This window comes from Bos mutus, chromosome 27 (genome assembly GCF_027580195.1).
Source record: "Bos mutus isolate GX-2022 chromosome 27, NWIPB_WYAK_1.1, whole genome shotgun sequence".
NCBI lineage: Eukaryota > Metazoa > Chordata > Mammalia > Artiodactyla > Bovidae > Bos > Bos mutus.
In genome coordinates this window covers 10,965,012-10,989,831 of record NC_091643.1, presented here as the reverse complement: position 1 = coordinate 10,989,831, position 24,820 = coordinate 10,965,012, and the positions used below count along the sequence as shown (strand labels likewise).

At 37.6% G+C, this 24,820-nt stretch overlaps 1 protein-coding gene and 1 pseudogene across 1 annotated transcript in view; both read right to left on the bottom strand.

The window, feature by feature from the left end:
• Positions 1-275: 275 nt before the first annotated feature.
• Positions 276-1,750, bottom strand: LOC102265523 (vasculin-like protein 1 pseudogene; annotated as a pseudogene).
• A 4,726-nt stretch (positions 1,751-6,476) lies between these two features.
• Positions 6,477-24,820, bottom strand: part of ADAM2 (ADAM metallopeptidase domain 2) — a 100,596-nt gene continuing 82,252 nt past the window's right edge. Inside the window, exons 16-20 of the mRNA XM_005897530.3 lie at positions 19,127-19,310; positions 14,672-14,749; positions 14,283-14,454; positions 7,690-7,849; positions 6,477-6,510 (exon numbers count right to left, since the gene is read on the bottom strand). Coding sequence (XP_005897592.2) covers positions 6,477-6,510; positions 7,690-7,849; positions 14,283-14,454; positions 14,672-14,749; positions 19,127-19,310 — 628 coding nt within the window. The remainder of the gene's footprint in view (positions 6,511-7,689; positions 7,850-14,282; positions 14,455-14,671; positions 14,750-19,126; positions 19,311-24,820) is intronic.

Below are 24,820 nucleotides of genomic sequence, written 5' to 3'. Positions count from 1 at the left end.
CCCAATATATACTGTGTATGTGTGTGTTTTAAAAATCTTTCCCACTACACAAAGTTCTCTCTATTAAGCAGATAACAGGGAAGAACAACAACAAAAGCTTAACAAGCCAATCACTTGCTCTCTCTTTAGGATTTACTTATTTCCCTTGTGCATGAAGTATTCAACAAGAATAAGAAAAGGAAAAGGAAAAGGAAAAGAACAATTTCTTCTGTATAACCCCTAAGCACACAAGCTGGGTTTACTGGGTCAGATTTGACTGTGAGCATTTTATACGCCTACTTCCAGGCATCGTCATCAGATGTTTCACAGCTACTTGTCTGCGTATCTGAGTCCTCAGACTCTGCCCTGCAAGTGCTTCTCCAAGGGGAGAATAGGCTGGAACTTCGACTCTGCAAGAAGCCATTCTTCTCAAAGTTGTTTCTTCTCAGCTGCTCTGTCTTCCTGTGGAACTCTCTGAGCTCATCGTCTGTGAGGGTAAGGCAGTTCTCATTATTTTCAGAATATTCCTGCCATCCCATTGCCTTCAGTAACCTGTGCTCTGCTTCCAAAGAGTGAGAGAGGACCTCCCCTTCCTCTTCTATAGGGAGAGCAAGGCCATTCTGATGACAGCCTTCCTCTCCATTTTCCTTTGGTTCAGGTGTGCTGTTGTCCTCCAAACCTTCTGACTTGTCACAGGCTCTGCTCTCTGAGAAGTCTCCATTCCCGTCATCCTCTGAGTCTTCCAGAACTCGCTCTTCCTGTCAGTAGTTCGGCGGGTCAGTTTGGTCAGATGAGAGGAGCTGATCTCAATCGGAGGAGTGGTGCGGGCGGGGCTCTCTTTGGGAGAACTTAAAACTATACCACCAGCCAGTACTACTGGTTTGCTAACAGAGATTGGACTGCTAAAAGCAGACTCTCGGCTAGAGGAAAGGGACCCTGATTTGTGTTTCATTCTGTTAGCTTTCCACATACTGGCCTTGGATGGAGGTGGTACAGGCTTGGGAACCAGGTTTTTATAGACACTTGGAACTATGGTTGACGATTTGCTTCCATTTGCATCTTCCATTTGCCAGATCCTGGTTAGATGAGTACAGCTGAGAAGGCAGCAGCAAGATCTTTTTTGGAAACTTTTTTGATGACTAGCATTTTGGAGGGCTGCTTGGCACGAGGTGGGTTTTCCCATACTCCAGAAAGTGTCCCAATGGGTCTGCATGGCTGATTCTGTTTGCCAGCATCTGGATTCAAAGAAGGAAAGTCTTCCTCTTTAAACTGCAATTTTCCCACTTTATCTTCTTTCTTCTCTTCCCTAATATCTGTAGGTGGCTTTTCCTGAAAGGTACAGCCTTTCTGGGAGTGGAAGCTGCCATTCCAGTGGCGATGGCTTTCTGTGCCACCCCCACTATGCTGGCTTATGCCATCATGACCTCAAGAAGAGCCATGCCAACCAAATCAGTTCCCTGTGATTCCAGCATATGCTCCCTTAGAGACACCAGAGTCCACAGAATCATGGCAGAACAGGGAGGGCTGGTGCCAAGAATCTCTTGTCGTTTGATGAGGTCTATTGTTGAAAAAGCCATCAGAGGAATTAGGTCTACTATGGCTTACTCCAAATCTACCATTTCCTCTGGGTAGGTGCTCTCTGTGTTTTTCAAAAGTCGCTGTAGGTGACTTAGCTGACTGTGGTGTTGAGAAATTTAGCCAAGCAGGAACAAAGTCATGCTGTGCCATTTAGGCCCAGTGTATCTTTTCAACAAGGTGAGGCATCCAACCTCATGGCTTAGGGTCCCAGAGTGTATAACCTCTGTGGTCCTGCTTCCTGAACCTCTTGAGTTGCCAACTGGATTTTCATGAGGTTCTCTTGTTAAAAGGGTACTTAATTAGGCTGGCCAACAGAACGCCTTATGATGAAGCACAAAGAAGCCAGGCTCTGTGTGGATCAATCTCTCAGTCCCCTCAATTGCTCATCTTAAACTATCTAGTTCCTGACATTTTCCCCAAAGTGGAAGGGGAAAGGGGAAGGGGGAGGGGAACATAAAAGTATTTATTACATTTCAAAAATGGGGGGAAGAGCTATATCAATGTTCACCTCATTCAACTTCCTTGAGTGATGGCACTATGATGTTGCTTAAACCCGATAATGCATAGACATTTGCTCAGTGAATGCAAATACTGTTCATAACAAGGTCATAGCTTAGAAAGACAGATGGACTTCTGTTCGGTCAAATAATTTCATTGAAGTGAGAGATCAAAAATAAAACATTCAAGAGCTATAAAAGATCTTCTGAGTAGTCAACTCTAGTAGCAAAACATCCACATTACAAAGCCCTTAATTTACAAATCTCATTATTCTTACACAGCTGCTAAAAATAGTCTCCAGGTATGAGTTTATATTTGTCTTATCCTTCAAAATCTAAGGACATAAGAAACCTTGCTTAAAAAAAAACAAAACAAAAACAGACAGGAACTTGATATGCTTTCCCCTCCCAGAATAGCAGGTTTCAAGGCAAATTTCTTGGTATAAAGCTCCCAAATGTTTCCTCTATTTCTTTGGTCTTCACTATTTATAAATTCACAGCAAAATTAAAACAAGTAGAAGGGCAGGGCTTAAGAACAGTCATGCAGAAAGTTCCAAAGTGAGGTTTTCTTCTTGTCAGTTGTCTATATTTCACTTGTTCTGCCCATTCCTGCAGACTAAATAGGAATTTTATGCTTCAGTAGAGAAGTTATTTTGGATCCATTTTCATCATTCAGTTCAGTTCAGTCACTCAGTCGTGTCCAACTCTTTGCGACCCCATGAACCGAAGCATGCCAGGCCTCCCTGTCCAACATCAACTCCCAGAGTCCACCCAAACCCATGTCCATTGAGTCGGTGGTGCTATCCCATCTCATCTGCTGTCATCCCCTTCTCCTCCTGCCCTCAATCTTTCCCAGCATCAGGGTCTTTTCCAATGAGCCAGCTCTTTGTATCAGGTGGCCAAAGTATCGGAGTTTCAGCTTCAACATCAGTCCTTCCAATGAACACTCAGGACTGATCTCCTTTAGGATGGACTGGTTGGATCTCTTTGCAGTCCAAGGGATTCTCAAGAGTCTTCTCCAACACCACAGTTCAAAAGCATCAGTTCTTCTGTGCTCAGATTTCTTTATAGTCCAACTCTCAGATCCATACATGACTACTGGAAAAACCATAGCCTTGACTAGACGGACCTTTGTTGACATCATTACTAAATCATTTAAAAGGTTACAGGAATCTATCACTTAGGCTCCTTCCTTCTTTCATGTGCACATGTCATTAAGACTCCAGTCCCCCTAAATATTTTTAATTTTACTTCATAGTATTTAAGTTATGAAATATCAGAAGAGTAAATATCACTCAAGGATTTTCTCTCTTCTGGAAAGAAATTAGGACATTTTGGGTTGTGTGCAGGGTAGTTATATCACTTTAGGCAGTTATGACCTTTATTTGGAAATTGAGTATGGCTGTAGGAGATGCATATGAGTGCCAGGTTGGCAAGGGGGATGACTTGTCATGGTTAATTTTATGTGTCAACTTGGGGATTTCCAAATGTCTGATAAAACATTATTTCTGAATGTGTATGTGTGTCTTGGGAAGAGGTTAGTATTTGAATCATTCGACTGAGTGAAGCAGTCTACCCTCAGCAATTCTAGTAGGCACCATTCAATTTGTTGAGGGCTTGACCTGACCTCAACAGGTCAGGTTGTTGCAGGTATGCAGGTCAGGAAGCAACAGTTAGAACTGGACATGGAGCAACCGACTGGCTCCAAATAGGAAAAGGAGTATGTCAAGGCTGTATATTGTCACACTGCTTATTTAACTTATATGCAGAGTACATCATGAGAAATGCTGGGCTGGAAGAAGCACAAGCTGGAATCAAGATTGTCGGGAGAAATATCAATAACTTCAGATATGCAGATGACACCACCCTTATGGCAGAAAGTGAAGAGGAACTCAAAAGCCTCTTGATGAAAGTGAAAGTGAAGAGTGAAAAATGTTGGCTTAAAGCTCAACATTCAGAAAACGAAGATCATGGCATCTGGTCCCATCACTTCATGGGGTATAGATGGGGAAACAGTGGAAACAGTGTCAGACTATTTTTTTGGGCTCCAAAATCACTGCAGATGGTGACTGAAGCCATGAAATTAAAAGACGGTTACTCCTTGGAAGGGAAGTTATGACCAACCTAGAGAGCATATTGAAAAGCAGAGACATTACTTTGCCAACAAAGGTTCGTCTAGTCAAGGCTATGGTTTTTCCTGTGGTCATGTATGGATGTGAGAGTTGGACTGTGAAGAAGGCTGAGCGCCGAAGAATTGATGCTTTTGAACTGTGGTGTTGGAGAAGACTCTTGAGAGGCCCTTGGACTGCAAGGAGATCCAACCAGTCCATTCTGAAGGAGATCAGCCCTGGGATTTCTTTGGAAGGAATGATGCTAAAGCTGAAACTCCAGTACTTTGGCCACCTCATGTGAAGAGTTGACTCATTGGAAAAGACTCTGATGCTGGGAGGGATTGGGGGCAGGAGGAGAAGGGGACGACGGAGGATGAGATGGCTGGATGGCATCACTGACTCGATGGTTGTGAGTCTGAGTGAACTCCGGGAGTTGGTGATGGACAGGGAGGCCTGGCGTGCTGCGATTCATGGGGTCGCAAAGAGTTGGACACAACTGAGCAACTGAACTGAACTGAACTGAGTAGAAAAAAAAAGATGTAAAAAGGTGCATTTGCTCTCTGCTTGAGCTGAGACGTTTACTTTCTCCTATCTTCAGACACCTGTTGGCATTCTTGGTCCTCAGTTTTTGGACTCAGATTGAGACTTACCTAATTGGACCCTCATTTCTCAAGTATTGACTTGTATTGAATTACACTATCAGTTCTTTCCCAGTTCTTCGCCTGGGAATCTTCCGCTGCAGATGGCAGATCTTGGGACTTCCTGGGTTCCTTAACCACGAGAGCCTATTCCTGTAATAAATTTCCTCACCCTCCTTCCTCTCCCACCTATCTGTATAACTCCTATTGCTTCTGTTTCTCTGGAAAACCCTGACTCACATATTTGTATTACTATAGCTTCTTCTTGAAGCTCTCCTCCTGAAGGCAGGAGGAGAAGGGGATGACAAAGGACAAGATGTTGGATGGCATCACCAACTCAATGGACATGAGTATGAGCAAGCTCTGGGAGATGATGAAGGACAGGGAAGCCTGGTGTGCTGCAGTCCACAGCGTTGCAGAGAGTCAGACATGACTGAGCAACTGAACAATGAACAACAAAGCTTCTTTTTGTGTGTGCATGCTAAGTCACTTAAGTCATGTCCGGTTCTGTGATCCTAAGGACTGTACCCTGCCAGTCTCCTCTGTCCATGGGATTCTCCAGACAAGAACACTGGAGTGGGTTGCCATGCCCTCCTCCAGGGGCTTTTCCCAACCTAGGGATCAAACCCGCATCTCCTATGTCTCCTGCATTGGCAAGCAGGTTCTCCAGCACTAGCACCACATATGTTCTTCTTTATATTTACTAATGCTTTTTTAAAGCATTAGTGTTAGTCTATCAAACTTTCTTTTGTATAGAGTTTCACAGTATATGCATCTTGTACTTTGAACCTTTATATATCTGAAATTGTCTTTTATAAGCAGCACATAGTTGAAAATTTTTTTTCGAGATCCTAAGCTTATTGTCTTTTGATTGGTTGTGGACCTGAGACTATAACATCACTACATACCATTGCAACTTAAAACAGTGGTCTTTAATCATGGTATTGCATGTCTTATATTGTAAATTTTACTTGTCTCATGCCTACTCATTAACAGAGTTAATGCTTACTAACAAAATTAATATGAGGTAACTAAAAAAAAGTAAAAAAAAATAAAAAATAAGAAATATGTAACATGCAAACTCATAAACATACATTCCTTACAAATAAGTTATTTATAGTATTATATAATTTATATATGAAAACTTTCTTTTCTTGACAGATGAAAGTCATAATGTGCAAGTTTTGAATCCCAGATAATCAGTGCATATTTGTTTTCTTTTCCATTTTTTCTGTTCATCAAAGATAATTACTCTGGAAGAATAAATGAAGGAGAAAACATCACTTGTATGATCAATTAAGTTAAAAATGATGATTAATTCAGCAAATGGTATGAGGTACTTATTTTGAAGTAGAGTTCTATCATGTAATTCATTTGTAACCAGCATTTGAATACACAAATGCTAAAGAATTAAGCATTATTAGAAAAAAAAATAGCACTGCAAGAAATGTTTTAAATGACAAATTTACCATGTCTATGATATAGCTTACAATATTGAAAAATATCCTTCAATTTGATTTTTATTATATGCAGCTATATTATTATCTTCATTTAATATACACTTATACTATTTCTATCTATGTAATACTTTAAATTTTCTGTTTCTGTTTCTCCCTCTCATTCTAAAATTAGTTGATACTTACTGTGATGTTATGGACTCTTTGTTTTCCAGGCTAGTCTTTGGGCTCACTCTCACTTTCCAGTTGCCTATATATTTAAAAATAAAAATGATCATTTAAAACTGCATTTTCTTCAAAGATAGTTCTACAACACTCTATAGTATCTAGCAGTATTGAAACAGTTTTGAATCCCTATCTGAGATTTGAGAGCAGCCACTACTTAAGAATATCTCACCACTGAGAGTATTTCTCAATGATAAGCAAGGCTAATATGTGAAAAAGAACAGTAATAAAAGTTTACCTGGAAATGAACTCAGATCATATTTATATATATAAAACATTATTAGCTAAATAGCTTTACATTTTTTTTTACCATTCACAGTCTGCTCATTTTCCCACAATACACTCTTCCAATATAAGAAAATTCCTTTAATATGTTTAAGTATTATCTGAATTATGAGACTATTTTATGTGCCACATATTATTTCAGCAGTTTTACATAAACTTTTCAAAATATTTCTATGAAATGTATTCTCTTTTAATTTATATTATCAATTTTAAATATGTTAAAAAAGTTCTTTAAATATTCTAATAAAATTCATTTCATCTTGAGTAAAATGAAGGGCATAGATATAAAACTCAAAGGCAGAAATTATTTCATAGCAATTTCCATGAAAGGAAGTAAACCAATTTTAATATTTGTTTTACTCTTGAAGAATATTTTCAGATATTTATTAGGTTATTAAATAAAATTTTTTTTTCTGTAGCTATGGCTTTAACCTAGATTTTTCAGTTTTACTATTATATATTTTACTTTAATATATTTTTATTTATATTTTAATCTTTTCCACCTCTGGCTGCCTCTATTGAAGTTCCCTAAAGCCTAACTACTCTCCTAAATTTCCATGCTATGCTTTAATAAAATGTGTTTGCAAAACTCTTTGAAATATATAAATATTAAAAAGTAAATGATATTTAATGTATACTTAATAATTAAGACCAAATAGTAAAAGAAGATAATCATTAACCAGAAATCATTGCTACTTAAATTTACTCTGAACAGAGTCCAAGTTGTTTTAAGATTAAAAACATTTTTATTATTCATTATATTGATCATTAATATATTGCATATTAAATTTACATGGAAAGATAAATATACAACCTGAATTACTACTAGTTGAATCACCATAATGTTATATATTGATAAGTTACTATGTAGGCCAACTAACTGTAAAAGTAATGGATCTTAAATATGAAATTAATATACTCATCGCTTGTATAATCCTCAGTTCTCCATTTTTTCCTTTGGAAATACACTTTTACCAGTGTGGCAATTAGTACACAGAGAATAATGAAAAAAGGAATGAATAAGAAAAATGGCCATCTCGTAGGTTTAGAACGGTAAACATTCTCAATATAGCGACTTTCTAGGAGAGAAAACACCAGTGATTTGAAAGTAACTACCAGGAATATAGCAAAACCATTTCTTCATTTTATTATAACTATTGTAATAAGCATTTAAAGCATTTAATAATTTTACAATTAACATTTTTATATGAAATGGATAAGTTGACATCAGAACTGCACAAAGTTAGACTCGTCTGTAATAACTCTTACATAACAGTCCTCTACTCCTTGCTTATTTATTAAGAACCTCCTATTCCATGTGGTTCTCTTTTCAGATCTGTCTCATAATATAGATGAAAAGAATTATAGTGATTCAATTAAGAATTGCATTTTCCCTCAGTGCTCTATTTTTGGAAGGAATATTGCAAATTCTTTTATTGCATTGATATGTATTTTCATGCTTCATTTAAGAAACTGCTTGTCTCAAGGTCATGTAGACATTTCCCATGTTTCTTTCAAGTTAGCTTCTACATTTGGATTTATCATCTATCCCCTATGAATTGTGAAGTAAGTTATAATTCTGAGATTCATTTGGTCTTATATAGATATTCAGTTGTTAACATACAATGTTTTGAACTGACTTTCCTTCCCTTTTGAACTATTTTTGTCCTTTTCTTGACTACTGTAACTATATACTAAATCTATATTAAGTTCAGTTCCGTTGCTCATTCATGTCTGACTCTTTGCAACCCCATGGACTGCAGCATGCCAGGCTTCCCTGTCCATCACCAACTCCCAGAGCTCATTCAAACTCATGTCCATTGAGTTGGTGATGCCATCCAACCATCTCATCCCCTGTCATCTCCTTCTCCTCCTGCCTTCAATCTTTCCCAGTATCAGGGTCTTTTCCAATGAGTCAGTTCTTTGCATCAGGTGGACAAAGTATTGGAGCTTCAGTTTCAGCATCAGTCCTTCCAATGAATATTCAGGACTGATTTCCTTTAGGATTGACTGGTTTGATCTCCTTGCTGGCCAAGGGACTCTCAAGAGTCTCCTCTAACACCACAGTTCAAAGGCATCAATTCTAAGGCGATCAGCTTAGATCGCATCCATCTCTCTCACATCCATACATGACTACTAGAAACTCTAGTAGTTTTTTTAAAAACTCTTTTTTTTAAAAATATAAATTTATTTATTTTAATTGGAGGCTAATTACTTTACAATATTGTATTGGTTTTGCCATACATAGACATGAATCCGCCACGGGTGTACTCATGTCCCCCATCCTGAAACCCCCACCCACCTCCCTCCCCATACCGTCCCTCTGGGTCATCCCAGTGCACCAGCCCCGAGCACCCTGTCTCATGCATCGAACCTCGACTGGCGATCCATTTCACATATGATAATATACATGTTTCAATGCCATTCTCCCAAATCATCCTACCATCGCCCTCTCCCACAGAGTTCAAAAGACTGTTCTATACATCTGTGTCTCTTTTGCTGTCTCGCATACAGGGTTTTCATTACCATCATTCTAAATTCCATATATATGCATTAGTATACTGTATTGGTGTTTTTCTTTCTGGCTTACTTCAGAAACTCTAGTAAAGGCTCTTAAACTCCCCAGATCCTTGCTTCTACCCCCAAAATAGTCTCTCACTGGATATAGGATAATATATAAAACTATATTATCCTAAGTTTGATATAAGGCAAATAGACTACATCATCCTTCTGTGTTCTTTTTCAGAGCTCTTTGGTTATTCTAGCACTTTTGTGTGTATTTTAGAATCAAATTGTTGATATCTGAAATATTGCATGCTTTTATTATTGGGTATTTTGATCTATAGATTTAATTTGGTGAGAATTGACATGTTGGCAATAATAAACTTTTCCACAGATGAACATGGAATATTTATCCATTTATTTGTGTGTTTAGTATCTATCTGCATTTTTGTTTGTTTCAGTGTAAAAGTATTGCACATATTTTGTTGAGCTTATTCCTAGTATTTTATATTTTGATAGTATTATAGATGGGACTGATTTTAAGTTGATTTTCATTTTACTGCAGCTAGTATATAGCAATACTACTGACTTTTAAACATTTTCTTTGACCTTTCAAAGGGTTTTTTATTACTTCTAAAAGTGTTCTTGTAGAATCCTGAGGATTTTTGATTTAATTAATCATATTGTCTGCAGTTTAATCTCATTCTTTCTAATCTTTATGCTCCTGATTTTTTGTTCTTTATCTATTGCACTGGCTAGGACTTAGAGTACAATATGACATGGTGAGAGCAGACTTCATTGCCTTGCTCTCAGTTTTTTGGAAAACAATGTAATTACAAAATATATCAGCTAAAATCTTTTTGTTGATGCTTTTTATATTGATTTCATATTAAGTTAATTTCTGTTGATAGTTTGTTGCCTTTTAAAAATTCATAAATAGTTGTTGAATTTTGTCAAATGACTTTCATGTAACAAATGAGAAAATGAATATACTTTAAAATATTTATTAATTTTATGAATTGTACTGATTGACTTTCAAATCAATGTTTGCATTTATGTTAATTAAATATATTGTTCTGTAATTTTTTCTTTGTTAACTTTCTTTTCTGGATTTGTCATTAGGGATATGTTTTCCTCATCCAATGAGGTGACAGGCGTCACTTTCACCACTGTTTTTTAAAATGATATTTCTTCCTGGCAAAACCATGCCTGAATTAACCTGTGAAAACTGTATATCTTGCTGCTGTTAATTTTGTTGGTTTTTAAAATCACAAACACACAGAACATGAAATTTTGGCTTCTGATTTCTTGGTTATACTCTTCATATTATACTATGATTTCGAATTCTTTGTCCACATGGAATAGCCCTTATAACACTTTTCACAGCTGAGTAGCTTTATCAGTATACTTGTTACCCATACTCAATTAAGATTTGAAGAACATATGTATTTTGATCATTTTCAGTCTGAGCTGATGTAATTCCTTAAAAATGTGTGGATTTCTTATGTATCAAATGAAAAATACATTCCATTAAATGAGACCACATCCACAAGTCTTTCTGACATGTGTCTGTCTATATTAGACCCTTGTGCTGCTGCTGCTGCTGCTAAGTCACTTCAGTCGTGTCCGACTCTGTGCGACCCCAGAGACGGCAGCCCAACAGGCTCCCCCATCCCTGGGATTCTCCAGGTAAGAACACTGGAGTGGGTTGCCATTTCCTTCTCCAATGCATGAAAGTGAAAAGTGAAAGTGAAGTCGCTCAGTCGTGTCCGACCCTCAGCGACCCCAGGGACTGCAGCCCACCAGGCTCCTCCGTCCATGGGACTTTCCAGGCAAGAGTACTGGAGTGGAAGGCTGCCATAAAATAACCTATTGTAGCCTTATTGTTTGTGAGTTTCATAAGGCAGTCCAATACAATACTTAAAAGGGCTTTTTGTATAGATGAAGGTGTCTAAGAAGCATCACTTTAAGGTTTTTCTGAGGTCTTAACAGAGGGGTTTAACATATGCTTGAAAATCTTTATCTGAGATCAAATTTTATTACTAATATCGTAAGTTTAGTTGTTAGCCACTTCTTACTTTTAAAAATGTTTTTCTGGAAGATTTCAGGGATAAAAATGTTTTATTTTCATGCCAAAAAGTCTAACTCTTTTATGAATATAAATATACATTTTACTTGAAAATTTAACTTTTCCTTCATTATTAATTTCTGTCTCCTTGCATTTTATCATAGGTAACTTCAGTTGCCCAACCTGGAAATCACTAGTCTTCCTAGAAATCTTGTTGACAAGAACCATGAATTCTATTTTTCACATTACCACAGGCAGCAAGGGTGCCTCACAATTCACCAGTTCATAATAAATGCTCTCATTTCTCCAAATTCTAATAATGTGTTTTAAGCTGTCTTTGAATTGCTCACCAAGAGTCCTCTTGAGACAATGTCAACATAAACTTATAGTCTTCAAAGGTTTCCTGTTCTGCCTTCCACAAACCATCCAATTCCAAAGCTAATGGCACATGTTTTAGACTCTTGTTATACAAATATAAATACACCATCTAGACAGCACTTGTGCAAGAAAGTACCCCCAAATTTAGGAACTTAAACAATCATTTCATTTGAATTTTGTGTGGCATGAGTTTGTGCAGGGCTTAGTTGCATGCTTGTATTTTTGTGTCTCAAAGTCAAATTTCAAATACAGCCAATCATCTTCAACAGAATGAGTATTCCAATAATGAGAGTTCCAAGAATTAGTATTCTGAAAATCCCAATCAGAAGGCCAACTTGGATGCTAAGAAAAAATAGTCTCCTCTTCTCATGGGGGAAAAGGCATGTGTGTGTATGGATAGAAGCAGTTAATTACAGTGAATCTGAAGATAAGCTAATTGTTCCCACTAAAATAGAAATAGCTTGCATCGAACCTGGACTGGTGATTCGTTTCTTATATGATATTATACATGTTTCAGGATACAGGAAGCTTGGGGCTGGTGCACTGGGATGACCTAGAGGGATGGTATGGGGAGGGAGGTGGGAGGGGCGTTCAGGATGGGGAACACGTGTACACCCGTGGCGGATTCATGTTGATGAATCCAATCCAATACAAATACAATACAAAACCAATACAGACGCTTTTAAGGTTAATTAGGTCCCATTTGTTTATTTTTGCTTTTATTTCCAATATTCTGGGAGGTGGGTCATAGAGGATCCTGCTGTGATGTATGACAGAGAGTGTTTTGCCTATGTTCTCCTCTAGGAGTTTTATAGTTTCTGGTCTTACGTTGAGATCTTTAATCCATTTTGAGTTTATTTTTATGTATGGTGTTAGAAAGTGTTCTAGTTTCATTCTTTTACAAGTGGTTGACCAGATTTCCAGCAATCCCACTGCTGGGCATACACACTGAGGAAACCAGAAGGGAAAGAGACACATGTACCCCAATGTTCATCGCAGCACTGTTTATAATAGCCAGGACATGGAAGCAACCTAGATGTCCATCAGCAGATGAATGGATAAGAAAGCTATGGTACATATACACAATGGAGTATTACTCAGCCATTAAAAAGAATACATTTGAATCAGTTCTAATGAGGTGGATGAAACTGGAGCCTATTATACAGAGTGAAGTAAGCCAGAAGGAAAAACACCAATACAGTATACTAACACATATATATGGAATTTAGAAAGATGGTAACAATAACCCGATGTACGAGACAGCAAAAGAGACACTGATGTACAGAACAGTCTTATGGACTCTGTGGGAGAGGGAGAGGGTGGGAAGATTTGGAAGAATGGCATTGAAACATGTAAAATATCATGTATGAAACGAGATGCCAGTCCAGGTTCGATGCACAATACTGGATGCTTGGGGCTAGTGCACTGGGACGACCCAGAGGGATGGTATGGGGAGGGAGGAGGGAGGAGGGTTCAGAATGGGGAACACATGTATACCTGTGGCAGATTCATTTTGATATTTGGCAAAACTAATACAATTATGTAAAGTTTAAAAATAAAAATAAAATAAAGAAAAACAATACAATATTGTAAGTAAAAAAAAAAAGAATGTTAATTCCATAAAGAATATAGACAATAAAAAAAAGTTAGCTGTAAAATAGAAATAGCTTGATAATACATGTTATAATTTTCTTTTTTACTTAGTCTCTAATAAATGGTATTAAATACTATATTTCAAAAGTTGGAATAAATGTGGAAATGTTAAGAACTAAGTCTGGCTCAAAATCTGGAGAAACCTGCTTTGCTTTTCTGTAAACATAAATTTTTGTATAAAGGTCCTAAGCAACACTGGATATACTGGCGTGCTCTAAAATCCACCTCTACTTTGAACAAAAGATTGTAGGAAATTACATTTCCTATGCTCCTGAACCTTCTGTCTTCTGGTTAGATTTAGCTGATGGGATTCATGGATTCACTGGATAAAATTTGGAGAGCAGGCAGACTGAAATCCTCATGGTATTGATCCGTCTCCATCTCCAGCATCTGCAGTTATGTCTCTGCATCCTCCATACCTTCAGCTCTTGCTGAAGGGTACCTCTACCTGTCTTCTGGATCCTGGTATCCCTAACTGCAGTCATATGTCATGCAAGATGGCTTAGATTCTGGTTCTAGTAATACCATCTCCATTTATTGTCCTTTTAGCCCTACGAAGTGGTAATGGATTCCTGCATTGCTAATCTCTGCACTGCCTCACTGTTCTCTGATTAGCTTTCATATCTGCTCTTATGTGTTACCCTACCTCATGTTTTGTACTTAATTCCTTCTGTATGAAAGACTAAAGTGATTTCTGTTTTCTTGCCTGGGTCCCTACTGGAATACCTTATTTATAACATATATTTTGTATAACATGTTAGCCTCTGGAAGTAAAATAGCCATCTATGGTTTATTATTTGATGTCCAAGCATAATCTAAATATAAATTAGTAGACAAAATATTTACCTTGTCAAATTTAACACATTAAAACATTGTCTGAATTGTAATTTCAAGTTGTTACCAGTACTTACCGGCAAGAGGAGTAGTACCTACGTCAGTGAGAGCGGGTCCGCCAGTTGGAGGCTCTGCGGGTGGAAAGTTACCACTGTCAATGCTCCCACCTTCCCATCCTGGAGCTGAATGTTCGCAATTTGGAGGTAAATATGAAGGGTTACAGTGACAGTTCTTTTTATTATTACACACCTGAAACAGGAGAAATACCACCTTATCAAGTAAGTAGCTACAATTATTTGTGTTCATTAAAATTTTGAAAAAATACATAGGTTAGATAAGGTTGATTTTCTTACCTGATTTATGAATGTGTGTGTGTGTGTGTGTGTGTGTGTTTTAGCTATGTGTTTGCTTTCCAAAGATCACTCTCAATGATATATACTCTATGTCTCATAGTACTGATACTTACACCTTGATTGTTGCATTTTTCTGGATTACAGTCATAGTTCAAGAATGAAGAATCTACACATTGCTTATTCTGGCAAATCTAAAAAAGGAATGTCCCAAAGTAAGTTAATTGAACCACCATCTGTACTTGGCATCTAACTAAAAGGATTCCGTATTGTACAGACATAAGAGGTATTCATTTCATAATAAATATTAACATACTACCAATAAGTGGTTAATTCATACTGCTACTGAGTTTCTAGCACTAGATGAGACTGATTATCTGAAAGTTAAAAAAAAAAGCATCTTCTATGCTTATACTAGGATAGGAAGTACAGACATGAAATAAAAGCAAAGGCAATATGTCATAAATACTATAATAAAATAGTTTTATGAAATAATAAAAAACAAAGAATATATGAGGGCAGCAAAACATTTTTGTTGAGCCCTGATGTTGAACAGGACTCAATCAAGCATAGAAATGAAAGGCAAAGTACTTGTACAAAAAGAATAAATCTTCAAAATGACTACATCATATCTACTATGTAACTTTTAAAAAATATTAAGGGCATTTTTAAAAAAATATTTTTAAAAAAGTTACATAGTAGATATGATATAGTCATTTTGAAGATTTATTCTTTTTTACAACAAGTACTTTGCCTTTCATTTCTGTGGCGGATTCATTTTGATATTTGGCAAAACTAACACAATTATGTAAAGTTTAAAAAAAAAAAACTCAAAAAAAATATTAAGGGCAGTGCAACTGTTACACAAAGAATATCCATTCAAACATTAACTAAATATTTGAGTCTTACAATGCACTTTACCCTGAGAACGCAGCAGGGAATAGCAATAACAAAAAAACCTTATATTGCTCATATTGCTGTAAAAGGTAAAGAAACACACACACACACAATCTACATGTGATGTGACAGAAGTTATTATGGAGGATATGTTTGTGTCTTGTAATCTTGATCAGAAAGTTGGTCTATAACTTGTAAACAATCAGTCATATTTAGAGATTTAATTGGAAGATGGAAGGCTGATAAAAAGGAAGTTTTGAAAAAGAGAATGCAAAAGTGAGAGAAAATATAGAGAGACAAACTAGAGCAACATTGCAGTAGTCTAGAAAAATGACAACCCAGAGTGAAACTGAGTGCTTAGTGGTGTTGATCAAAAACAGTGGTTGTATTTGAGATAGAGTTAATTCACCAAGTTTAGTGATAAACTGTATATAAAGAATGAAAAGAGAGATGGGCAATGACACCAGGGTTTCTGGTATGTCTAACTTTCTTGGTTATGGTACAACTGATGAGATAAGAAAGCTAACATAAAGCCCCAAATTATAGAAATATTATTTTTGAGACTTCATTTTACTTGTAATATCAAGTAATACTGTGTACTTGAGATAAAATGAAAATCATTTTTGCACAGAAAATGTGAGATAATGTGATTTCACCAAAGTAACCCAAACCTGAAGCCAGCGATTCCCACTGTGGTCATCAGTGGCAAAGGATGTAGGATTTAAGTGATCATATGCACCATACGCCAGTGACAGAATGAAAAGCAGATTTTTACCAAATCCTGAAAAATTAATCTGGAGTGTGACATCAGCAAAATGGTGCACTGGGCACCCCAAGTGTTGTTTTCCCTTAGAGATGTTAGAGGAAGAAGATGAAGCAGGAGGAGGAGGAGGAAGGGGAGGAAGAGGAAGAGGGGGAGGGGAAGAAGAACTGGCTAAAGCAACCCATAGGAGCTCTGGAAGTAGTCAGACGACTACAACAGCTAAGCAAATGACCAAACAAACAAATAGCCACACCAAAACATTAGAAAACTTTGTAGCATTTTGTTCACCCTGTCCCACTACCTCTGGTGCATGGCACAGTCTATGTTTGGAGAAGGCAGCAGCAGAGTTTCCAGAGGAGACTATTTTTCATATTCTCATCTGTCTGGGAACTGCTTAAAGACTGGTTTCTGTTCCACTTGACTCAAATCTCAGCTGGGCACTGCTCAGGAAAACTAAGACTTGCAGACATGGGGGGCAGAGAATGAATGGAGACGTACTGTAGACAATATAAGGCTCCAAGGCTACTGTGGTGAGACTATTTGGAAAAATAAAGCATCTAAAATGTCCATGTATACGAGGAATGAGAAAAGCCACAAAGACATGCATATTCACAGGAAAGATGCATATTCACAAAACCCTCAGAGAAAACAAATTTTCTCCTTAGGCTACTCTCAAGGCTCAGAGCACCCAAGAAATTACATAAGGACTGCCTGAGCACAGAGCCAGACTGTAAACTTGGGGAGAAGTGGTTGTGTTTTCTGCAGTCCAATTTTTAACAACAATGACAATAAAAAAAAATCACATCCTATCAAAAGAGGAGAAAAAGGATGAAAGACTATAGAGTGGAGATAAGACAGTCTTACCCACAAGTGGTACTGGGAAAACTGGATAGGAACACAGAAAACAATAAGATTAAAACATTCCCTCATAGTATTTATAAAAATAAACTCAAAATGGCTTAAAGGTCGAAATGTAAGGCCTGTAACCATAAAACTATTAAAAGAGAACATAGGCAGGATACTCTGACATAAATTGTAGCAATATTTTCTTGGATAAATATCCTAAGACAAAAGGAAAAAAATAAAAAAATAAATGAGACCTAATTAAACTTAAAAGCTTTTGCACAGCAAAGGAAATTATCAACAAAGCAAAAGACACCTAAGGAATGAGAGAAGATATTTGCTAATGATGTGACCAACAGGATGTTAATATCCAAAACACTGTTGTTGTTCTTTAGTAGCTAAGTCATGTCTGGTTCTTTTGTGATCCCGTGGACTGTAGCTTGCCATGCTCCTCTGCCCATGGATTTTTCAGGCAAGAATACTGGAGTGGGTTGCCATTTCCTTCTCCAAGGGATTTTCGTAGCCCAGGAATCAAACCCACATCTCCTGCATTGGCAGACAGAGTCTTTACCACTGAACCACCAGGGAAGCCCATCCAAAATGTATAGCTTATTCAAAATAAATAGCTTATTCAACTCAATATCAAAACAAAAATAAAAACAAAAACAGAAGGCCAAATACACATATTTCCACATAAAATACAAAGTTGGACCACAAGCCTATGAAAAGATGTTCAACATTTCTCATTATAAGAGAGATACAAATCAAAACCACAATGAGGCATCACCTCACACCTGTTTGAATGAGTTTCATCAAAATCTCTACAAATAACAAATGTTGGGGAAGATGTGGAGAAAAAGAAACCCTTGTATACTTTTGCTGGCAATATAAATTGGTACAGCTACTATGGGAAACACCATGGAATTTCCTTAAAAAGGTGAAACTAGAACTACCATACAACCCAGCAATCCTATTCCTGGGTATACATCTGGAAAAAAGAAAGACATTAATTCAAAAATATATATATTCCTCAATGTTCACAGCAGCACTATTTATAGCATCCAAGACTCAGAAGCAACTTAAGTGCCTATCAACAGACTACTGGATTATAAATGTGATTTTAAAAATATAAATCTATATAAATATATTTATAAATAATGGAATATTTATAAATATATGTAATATTTAGAAATATGAATGTGGAATATTACTCAGGCATAAAAAGAAGGAAATACTGTCATTCTCAGTAATGTGGACGAGCTTAGTGAAATGAGTCAGATGGAGGAAGTCAAATACTATATGATATCACTTATATGTGGAAACTTAAAAAGGATACAGATGAATGTATATGCAAAATTGAAACAGAACTCTCCAAAGGGGAGATCCAAGTGGGGAGGGATAAATTAGGAGTATAAATTGTATAGTACAGTACAAATTGTATAGTGTACAAATACTGACAAATGGTATAGTATATAAGGTGCTATTTATAATGTAGATAGGTGCAAAGATATACTGCATAGCACAGGGACTTATTATTTTGTAATAACCTATAACGGAATATAGTCTGCAAAACACTGAATCACTATGATGTACACCAGGAACTAATGCAATATTGTAAATCAAGTATTTCAATTTAAAAGAATTAATGGAAGGTTCATTATAGAAAATGGAGAGTAATCGTATTTCAGATTTTCATCCCTTTGATTGATCTTTCCTTTACTCTGTGAATCCTTTATTATTTTCATCACTAAAATGAACATATGTTTCTTTAAAGTTTTTTTTACTTTAATCATTATTTTTAAGTAATTATATAAAAATATAATTCACTACATTAAAAATATATGAAATGATAAAACTGTCAATGAACAGTATGATTCTCAACTCAGTTAACATATGTGAAAAAATAGTAAATGGCAGGTTATGTTTTTTCTTTTAAAATTTCTCTCATTTTCAAAACTTTCCATTTCATATTTTTTGAAATTAAATACACATTTAACTTGAGAAAAATACCACATACGCATTTAAAATTTGAAATTAGTATATTACCTGGTAATAAAAGACCACACACCTTACTTTCACCACAAACAGTTCCATCTTTTACCCACATCATTCCTTCATCTTCATTACCATATTCATAATGCAGTCCAATGCAGATCTTTCCATTTATGTTGGAATACATAACAGAGGCATTTTCAACAGAAATGACCTCTCTTTTATCATATGTACATAGTAATTTTCCACATCTCACATTCCTATAATTTAGCAACAAATAAAAATCATTAGTTTTCAATACAGAGAAATATTAGAATATCAATTCTAAAGGAAAAAGATTTAAATAAAGCATGAAGAGAAAGAAAGATTGTGCTAAGCTGGGTCCGACTCTTGCGACCCTATGGACTGTAGCCTGCCCGGCTCCTCTGTCCATGGGATTCTCCAGACAAGAATACTGGAGTGGGTTGCCAGTTTATTTTTCCAGGGGATCTTCCCGACCCAGGAATCGAACCCAGGTCTCCAGCATTGCAGGTAGATTCTTTACCAACTGAACTACATGGAAAACCCAAATAAAAGCGTTACTGCTGCTGCTGCTGCTAAGTCGCTTCAGTCGTGTCCGACTCTGTGCGATCCCATAGACGGCAGCCCACCAGGCTCCCCCGTCCCTGGGATTCTCCAGGCAAGAACACTGGAGTGGGTTGCCATTTCCTTCTCCAATGCATGAAAGTGAAAAGTGAAAGTGAAGTCTCTCAGTCGTGTCTGACTCCTAGCGACCCCATGGACTGCAGCCCACCAGGCTCCTCCATCCATGGGATTTTCCAGGCAAAAGTACTGGAGTGGGGTGCCATTGCCTTCTCCGAAATAAAGCGTTAAGTCTTGCTAAGAGATTATGCAATTAATTGTGAAACTGAAAATTATGAGGGTCTTTCCTGTGTTATTAACAATAACATCTTAGTAATTATGAGCTACTTCTTACTTTGTGCTGTGCTGTGCTTAGTCATTTGGTCCTGTTTGGCTCCGTTCAACCCCTTGGACTGTGACCCACCAGGCTCCCTTGTCCACGGGAATTCTCCAGGCAAGAATACTGGAGTGGATTACCCATGCCCTCCTCCAGGGAATCTTCCCAATCCAGGAACTGAGCTCAGGTCTCCCGCATTGCAGGTGGATTATTTACTGTCTGAGCCACCAGGGAAGCCCATCAATCCTGGAGTAGGCAGCCTATCCCTTTTCCTGGGGATCTCCCTGACCCAGGAATCCAACCCGGGTCTCCTGCATCGCAGGTGGATTCTATATCAGCTGAGCTACCAGGGAAGCCCCACTTCCTATTTAGTCATCACTTTTAAACAATTCTTTATTATTATTATTACTTTTTGGCTATTGTTCTTAAACATGATTCTGAGCTTATTCTATCTAAAAATTAGTAAAATTTAAAAAATTACTAATATACTTACATTTCCTTTTCTATTTTTCAAACATAATACATATTCTCCACATCATGGGTCCCAAACTGACAAGACATTAAGGCATACACTTAAGAAGCAGTATATGGAATAAATATTAATGTGGAATCACTAAGATACATCATGATGATAGTGTCTAAACCACAGACAAAAATAACCAGAAAATCAAGTGTGTGTGTGTGTGTGTGTGTGTGCAGTTGTGTCTGACTCTATGCCTGTCAGGCTCCTCTGTCAATGGAATTTTTCCAGGTAAGGATACTGGAGTGGGTTGCCATTTCCTTCTCCAGGGAATTTTCCTGACCCAGCATCTCCTGCATCTTCTGCATTGGCACGCAGATTCTTTACGGCTGAGCCAGAGGGAAGGCAACCCAAAAATGAAAAAAAAAAGCATTAATAATCACATGAAAGAGTGGTAATTTCATAAATGAGTAGGGAAATGCAAATTAGAGAGTAAGATACCTCTTTAGAATGACACGTAAACAAGGCAACAAAAAGCTGTGACAGTACAAAACGCTGCGGATGCGGAGAAGTTATAACTCTGATACGCTCTTGTTGGAGATGTAAGATGGTACAGTAACTTTGGAAATTATGTGGGCAACTGCTTAAAATGTTTAAATTGCCATGTAAGTGAAAGTTACTCAGTCATGTCTGACTCTTTTGCAACCCCATGGACTGTAGACCGCCAGGCTCCTCTGCTTATGGAATTCTTTAGGCAAGAATACTCGCATGAGTTGCCATTCCCTTCTCCAGGGGATCTTTCCAACCCAGGGATGAACCTGGGTGTTCTGCATTGCAGCAGATTCTTTATCATCTGAGCCACCAGGTAAGCCCTGAACTTTCCACATGACTCAGCAACTCAACTTCTAAGTGTGCATCCATGGAAAATTTAAAAATGTGTTTACATAAAGACTTGTACCTTCATCACTTGTTTTTTCAAAATATAAATTTATTTATTTTAATTGGAGGTTAATTACTTTACAATATTGTATTGGTTTTGCCATACATCAACATGAATCTGCCATGGGTGTACACGTGTTCCCCATCCTGAACCCCCCTCCCACCTCCCTCCCTGTACCATCCCTCTAGGTCATCCCAGTGCACCAGCCCCAAGCATCCAGTATCCTGCATCGAACCTGGACTGGCGATTCATTTCATATATGATATTATACATGTTTCAATGCCATTCTCCCAAATCATCCCACCCTCACCCTCTCCCACAGAGTCCAAAAGACTGTTCTATACATCTATGTCTCTTATGCTGTCTTGAATACAGGGTTATTGTTACCATCTTTCTAAACTCCATATATATGCGTTAGTATACTGTATTGGTGTTTTTCTTTCTGGCTTACTTCACTCTGTATAATAGGCTCCAGTTTCATCCACCTCATTAGAACTGATTCAAATCATCACTTGTTATATCTCAAGAGAAAAAATACATGGCTTTACAAAGAAAACAAACAAAATACTTCATAAGAATGTTCAAAGCACCATTGTCCTGTTAATTTTTTTACTTGAAGTATACTTGATTTGTAATGTTTTGTTAATTACTACTTATAGCAAAGTGATTCAGTTATATATATATATTTTTAATATTCTTTTCCATTATGGCTTACTATAGATATTGAAATATTGAATATAGTTCTTTGTGCTATACAGTAGGACCTTGTTGTTCATCCATTCTCTGTATAATAGAGACATCCATAGCAGCATTGTTTTTAATGACCCAAAACTATTAGAAACATTCTAAATGCCCATTAGCTGGCACATAATTTTAGGATATAATATTATCCAGTAATAAGAAGCTACAAACTAGTGTAATAGGCTACAAAATGGATGAAACTAAAAAAAATAAGTAAAATAAACCAAGTAAAAAGACCACATAGTATGCAATTGTCCTAATATAAGAACTCTAGAAAAGGTAAATCCAAGGAAAGAGAAAGTATTGCTAGGAACTGGTTGCTAGGAACTGGGATCACTTGAAAGTGACTTTGGATTCTACTGACTTTTGCACTTTTATAAATTTATCACAAAGTACATAAGTTATTCCATTAAAGTAGATTGATTACATTTTAGTTAAGTATTTTAAGTATTATTACGTCTGTTACAAATTATTTATGAGCTTCTACGTCAAGTTGTTGCTGCTGTTGTTTTTCAGTCTCTCAGTCCTGTGTGATTCTTTGCATCTCCATGGATTGCAGCATACCAGGCTTCCTTATTCTTCACTATTTCCTGGAGTTTGCTTAAACTCATGACCACTGAAGTGGTGATGCCATCCGACCATCTCATCCTCTGTTGTCCCTTTCTCCTCTTGCCTTCAATCTTTCCCGGCATCAGTTTAGTTCAGTTCAGTCACTCCGTCATACCCGACTCTTTGCAACCCCATGGACTGCAGCACGCCAGGCCTCCCTGTCCATCACCAATTCCTGGAGTTTACCCAAACTCATGTCCATTTAGTCGGTGATGCCATCGAACCATCTCATCCTCTATTGTCCCCTTCTCCTCCTGCCTTCAATCTTTCCCAACATCAGGGTCTTTTCAAATGAGTCAGCTCTTCACATCAGGTGGCCAAAATATTGGAGTTTCAGCTTCAACATCAGTCCTTCCAATGAACACCCAGGACTGATCTCCTTTAGAATGGACTGGTTGGATCTCCTTACAGTCCAAGGGACTCTCAAGAGTCTTCTCCAACACCACAGTTCAAAAGCATCAATTCTTCAGTGCTCAGCTTTCTTCACAGTCCAACTCTCACATCCATACATGACCACTGGAAAAACCATAGCCTTGACTAGACAGACCTCTGTTGGCAAAGTAATGTCTCTGCTTTGAATATGCTATCTAGGTTGGTCATAACTTCCCTTCCAAGGAGTAAGCGTCTTTTAATTTCATGGCTGCAATCACCATCTTCAGTGACTTTGGAGCCCCCCTAAATAAAGTCTGACACTGTTTCCACTGTTTCTCCATCTATTTCCCATGAAGTGATGGGACCAGATGCCATGATCTTAGTTTTCTGAATGTTGAGCTTTAAGCCAACTTTATCACTCTCCTCTTTCATTTTCATCAAGAGGCCCTTTAGTTCTTCACTTTCTGCCATAAGGGTGGTGTCATCTGCATATGTGAGGTTATTGATATTTCTCCCAGCAATCTTGAGTCTGGCTTGTGCTTTTTCCAGCCCAGCGTTTCTCATGATGTACTCTGCATAGAAGTTAAATAAGCAGGGTGACAATATACAGCCTTGATGTACTCCTTGCCTGATTTGGAACCAGTCTGTTGTTCCATGTCCAGTTCTAACTGTTGCTTGCTGACCTGCATACAGGTTTCTCAAGAGGCAGATCAGGTGGTCTGGTATTCCCATCTCTTTCAGAATTTTCTACAGTTTATTGTGATCCACACAGTCAAAAGTTTTGGCATAGTCAATAAAGCAGAAATAAATGTTTTTCTGGAATTCTCTTGCTTTTTCAATGATCCAGCAAATGCTGGCAATTTGATCTCTGGTTCCTCTGCCTTTTCTAAAACCAGCTTGAACATCTGGAAGTTCATGGTTCACGTATTGATGAAGCCTGGCTTGGAGAATTTTGAGCATTACTTTACTAGTGTGTGAGATGAGTGCAACTGTGCAGTAGTTTGAGCATTCTTTGGCATTGCCTTTCTTTGGGATTGGAATGAAACTGACCTTTTCCAGTCCTGTGGCCACTTCTGACTTTTCCAAATTTGCTGGCATACTGAGTGTAGCACTTTCACAGCATCATCCTTCAGGATTTGAAATAGCTCAACTGGAATTCCATCACCTCCACTAGCTTTGTTCGTAATGATGCTTCCTAAGGCCCACTTGACTTCACATTCCAGGATGTTTGGCTCTAGGTGAGTGATCACACCATCATGACTATCTTGCAGGGTCTTTTCAAGTGAGTCGGCTCTTCACATCAGGTGACCAAAGTATTGGCGCTTTAGCATCAGTCCTTCCAATGAATATTCAGGGTTGATTTCCTTCAGGAATAATTGGTTTGATTTCCTTGCTGTTCAAGGGACTTTCAAGAATCTTTTCCAACACCACAGTTCAAAAGCATCAATTTTTTAGCACTCAGCATTCTTTATGGTCCAACTCTGACATCCATACATGACTACTGGAAAAACCATAGCTTTCAGTCTGTGGACCCTCGTTGGCAAAGTGATATCAGATCAGATCAGATCAGTCGCTCAGTCATGTCCGACTCTTTGCGACCCCATGAATCGCAGCACACCAGGCCTCCCTGTCCATCACCGACTCCTGGAGTTCACTCAGACTCACGTCCATCAAGTCAATGATGCCATCC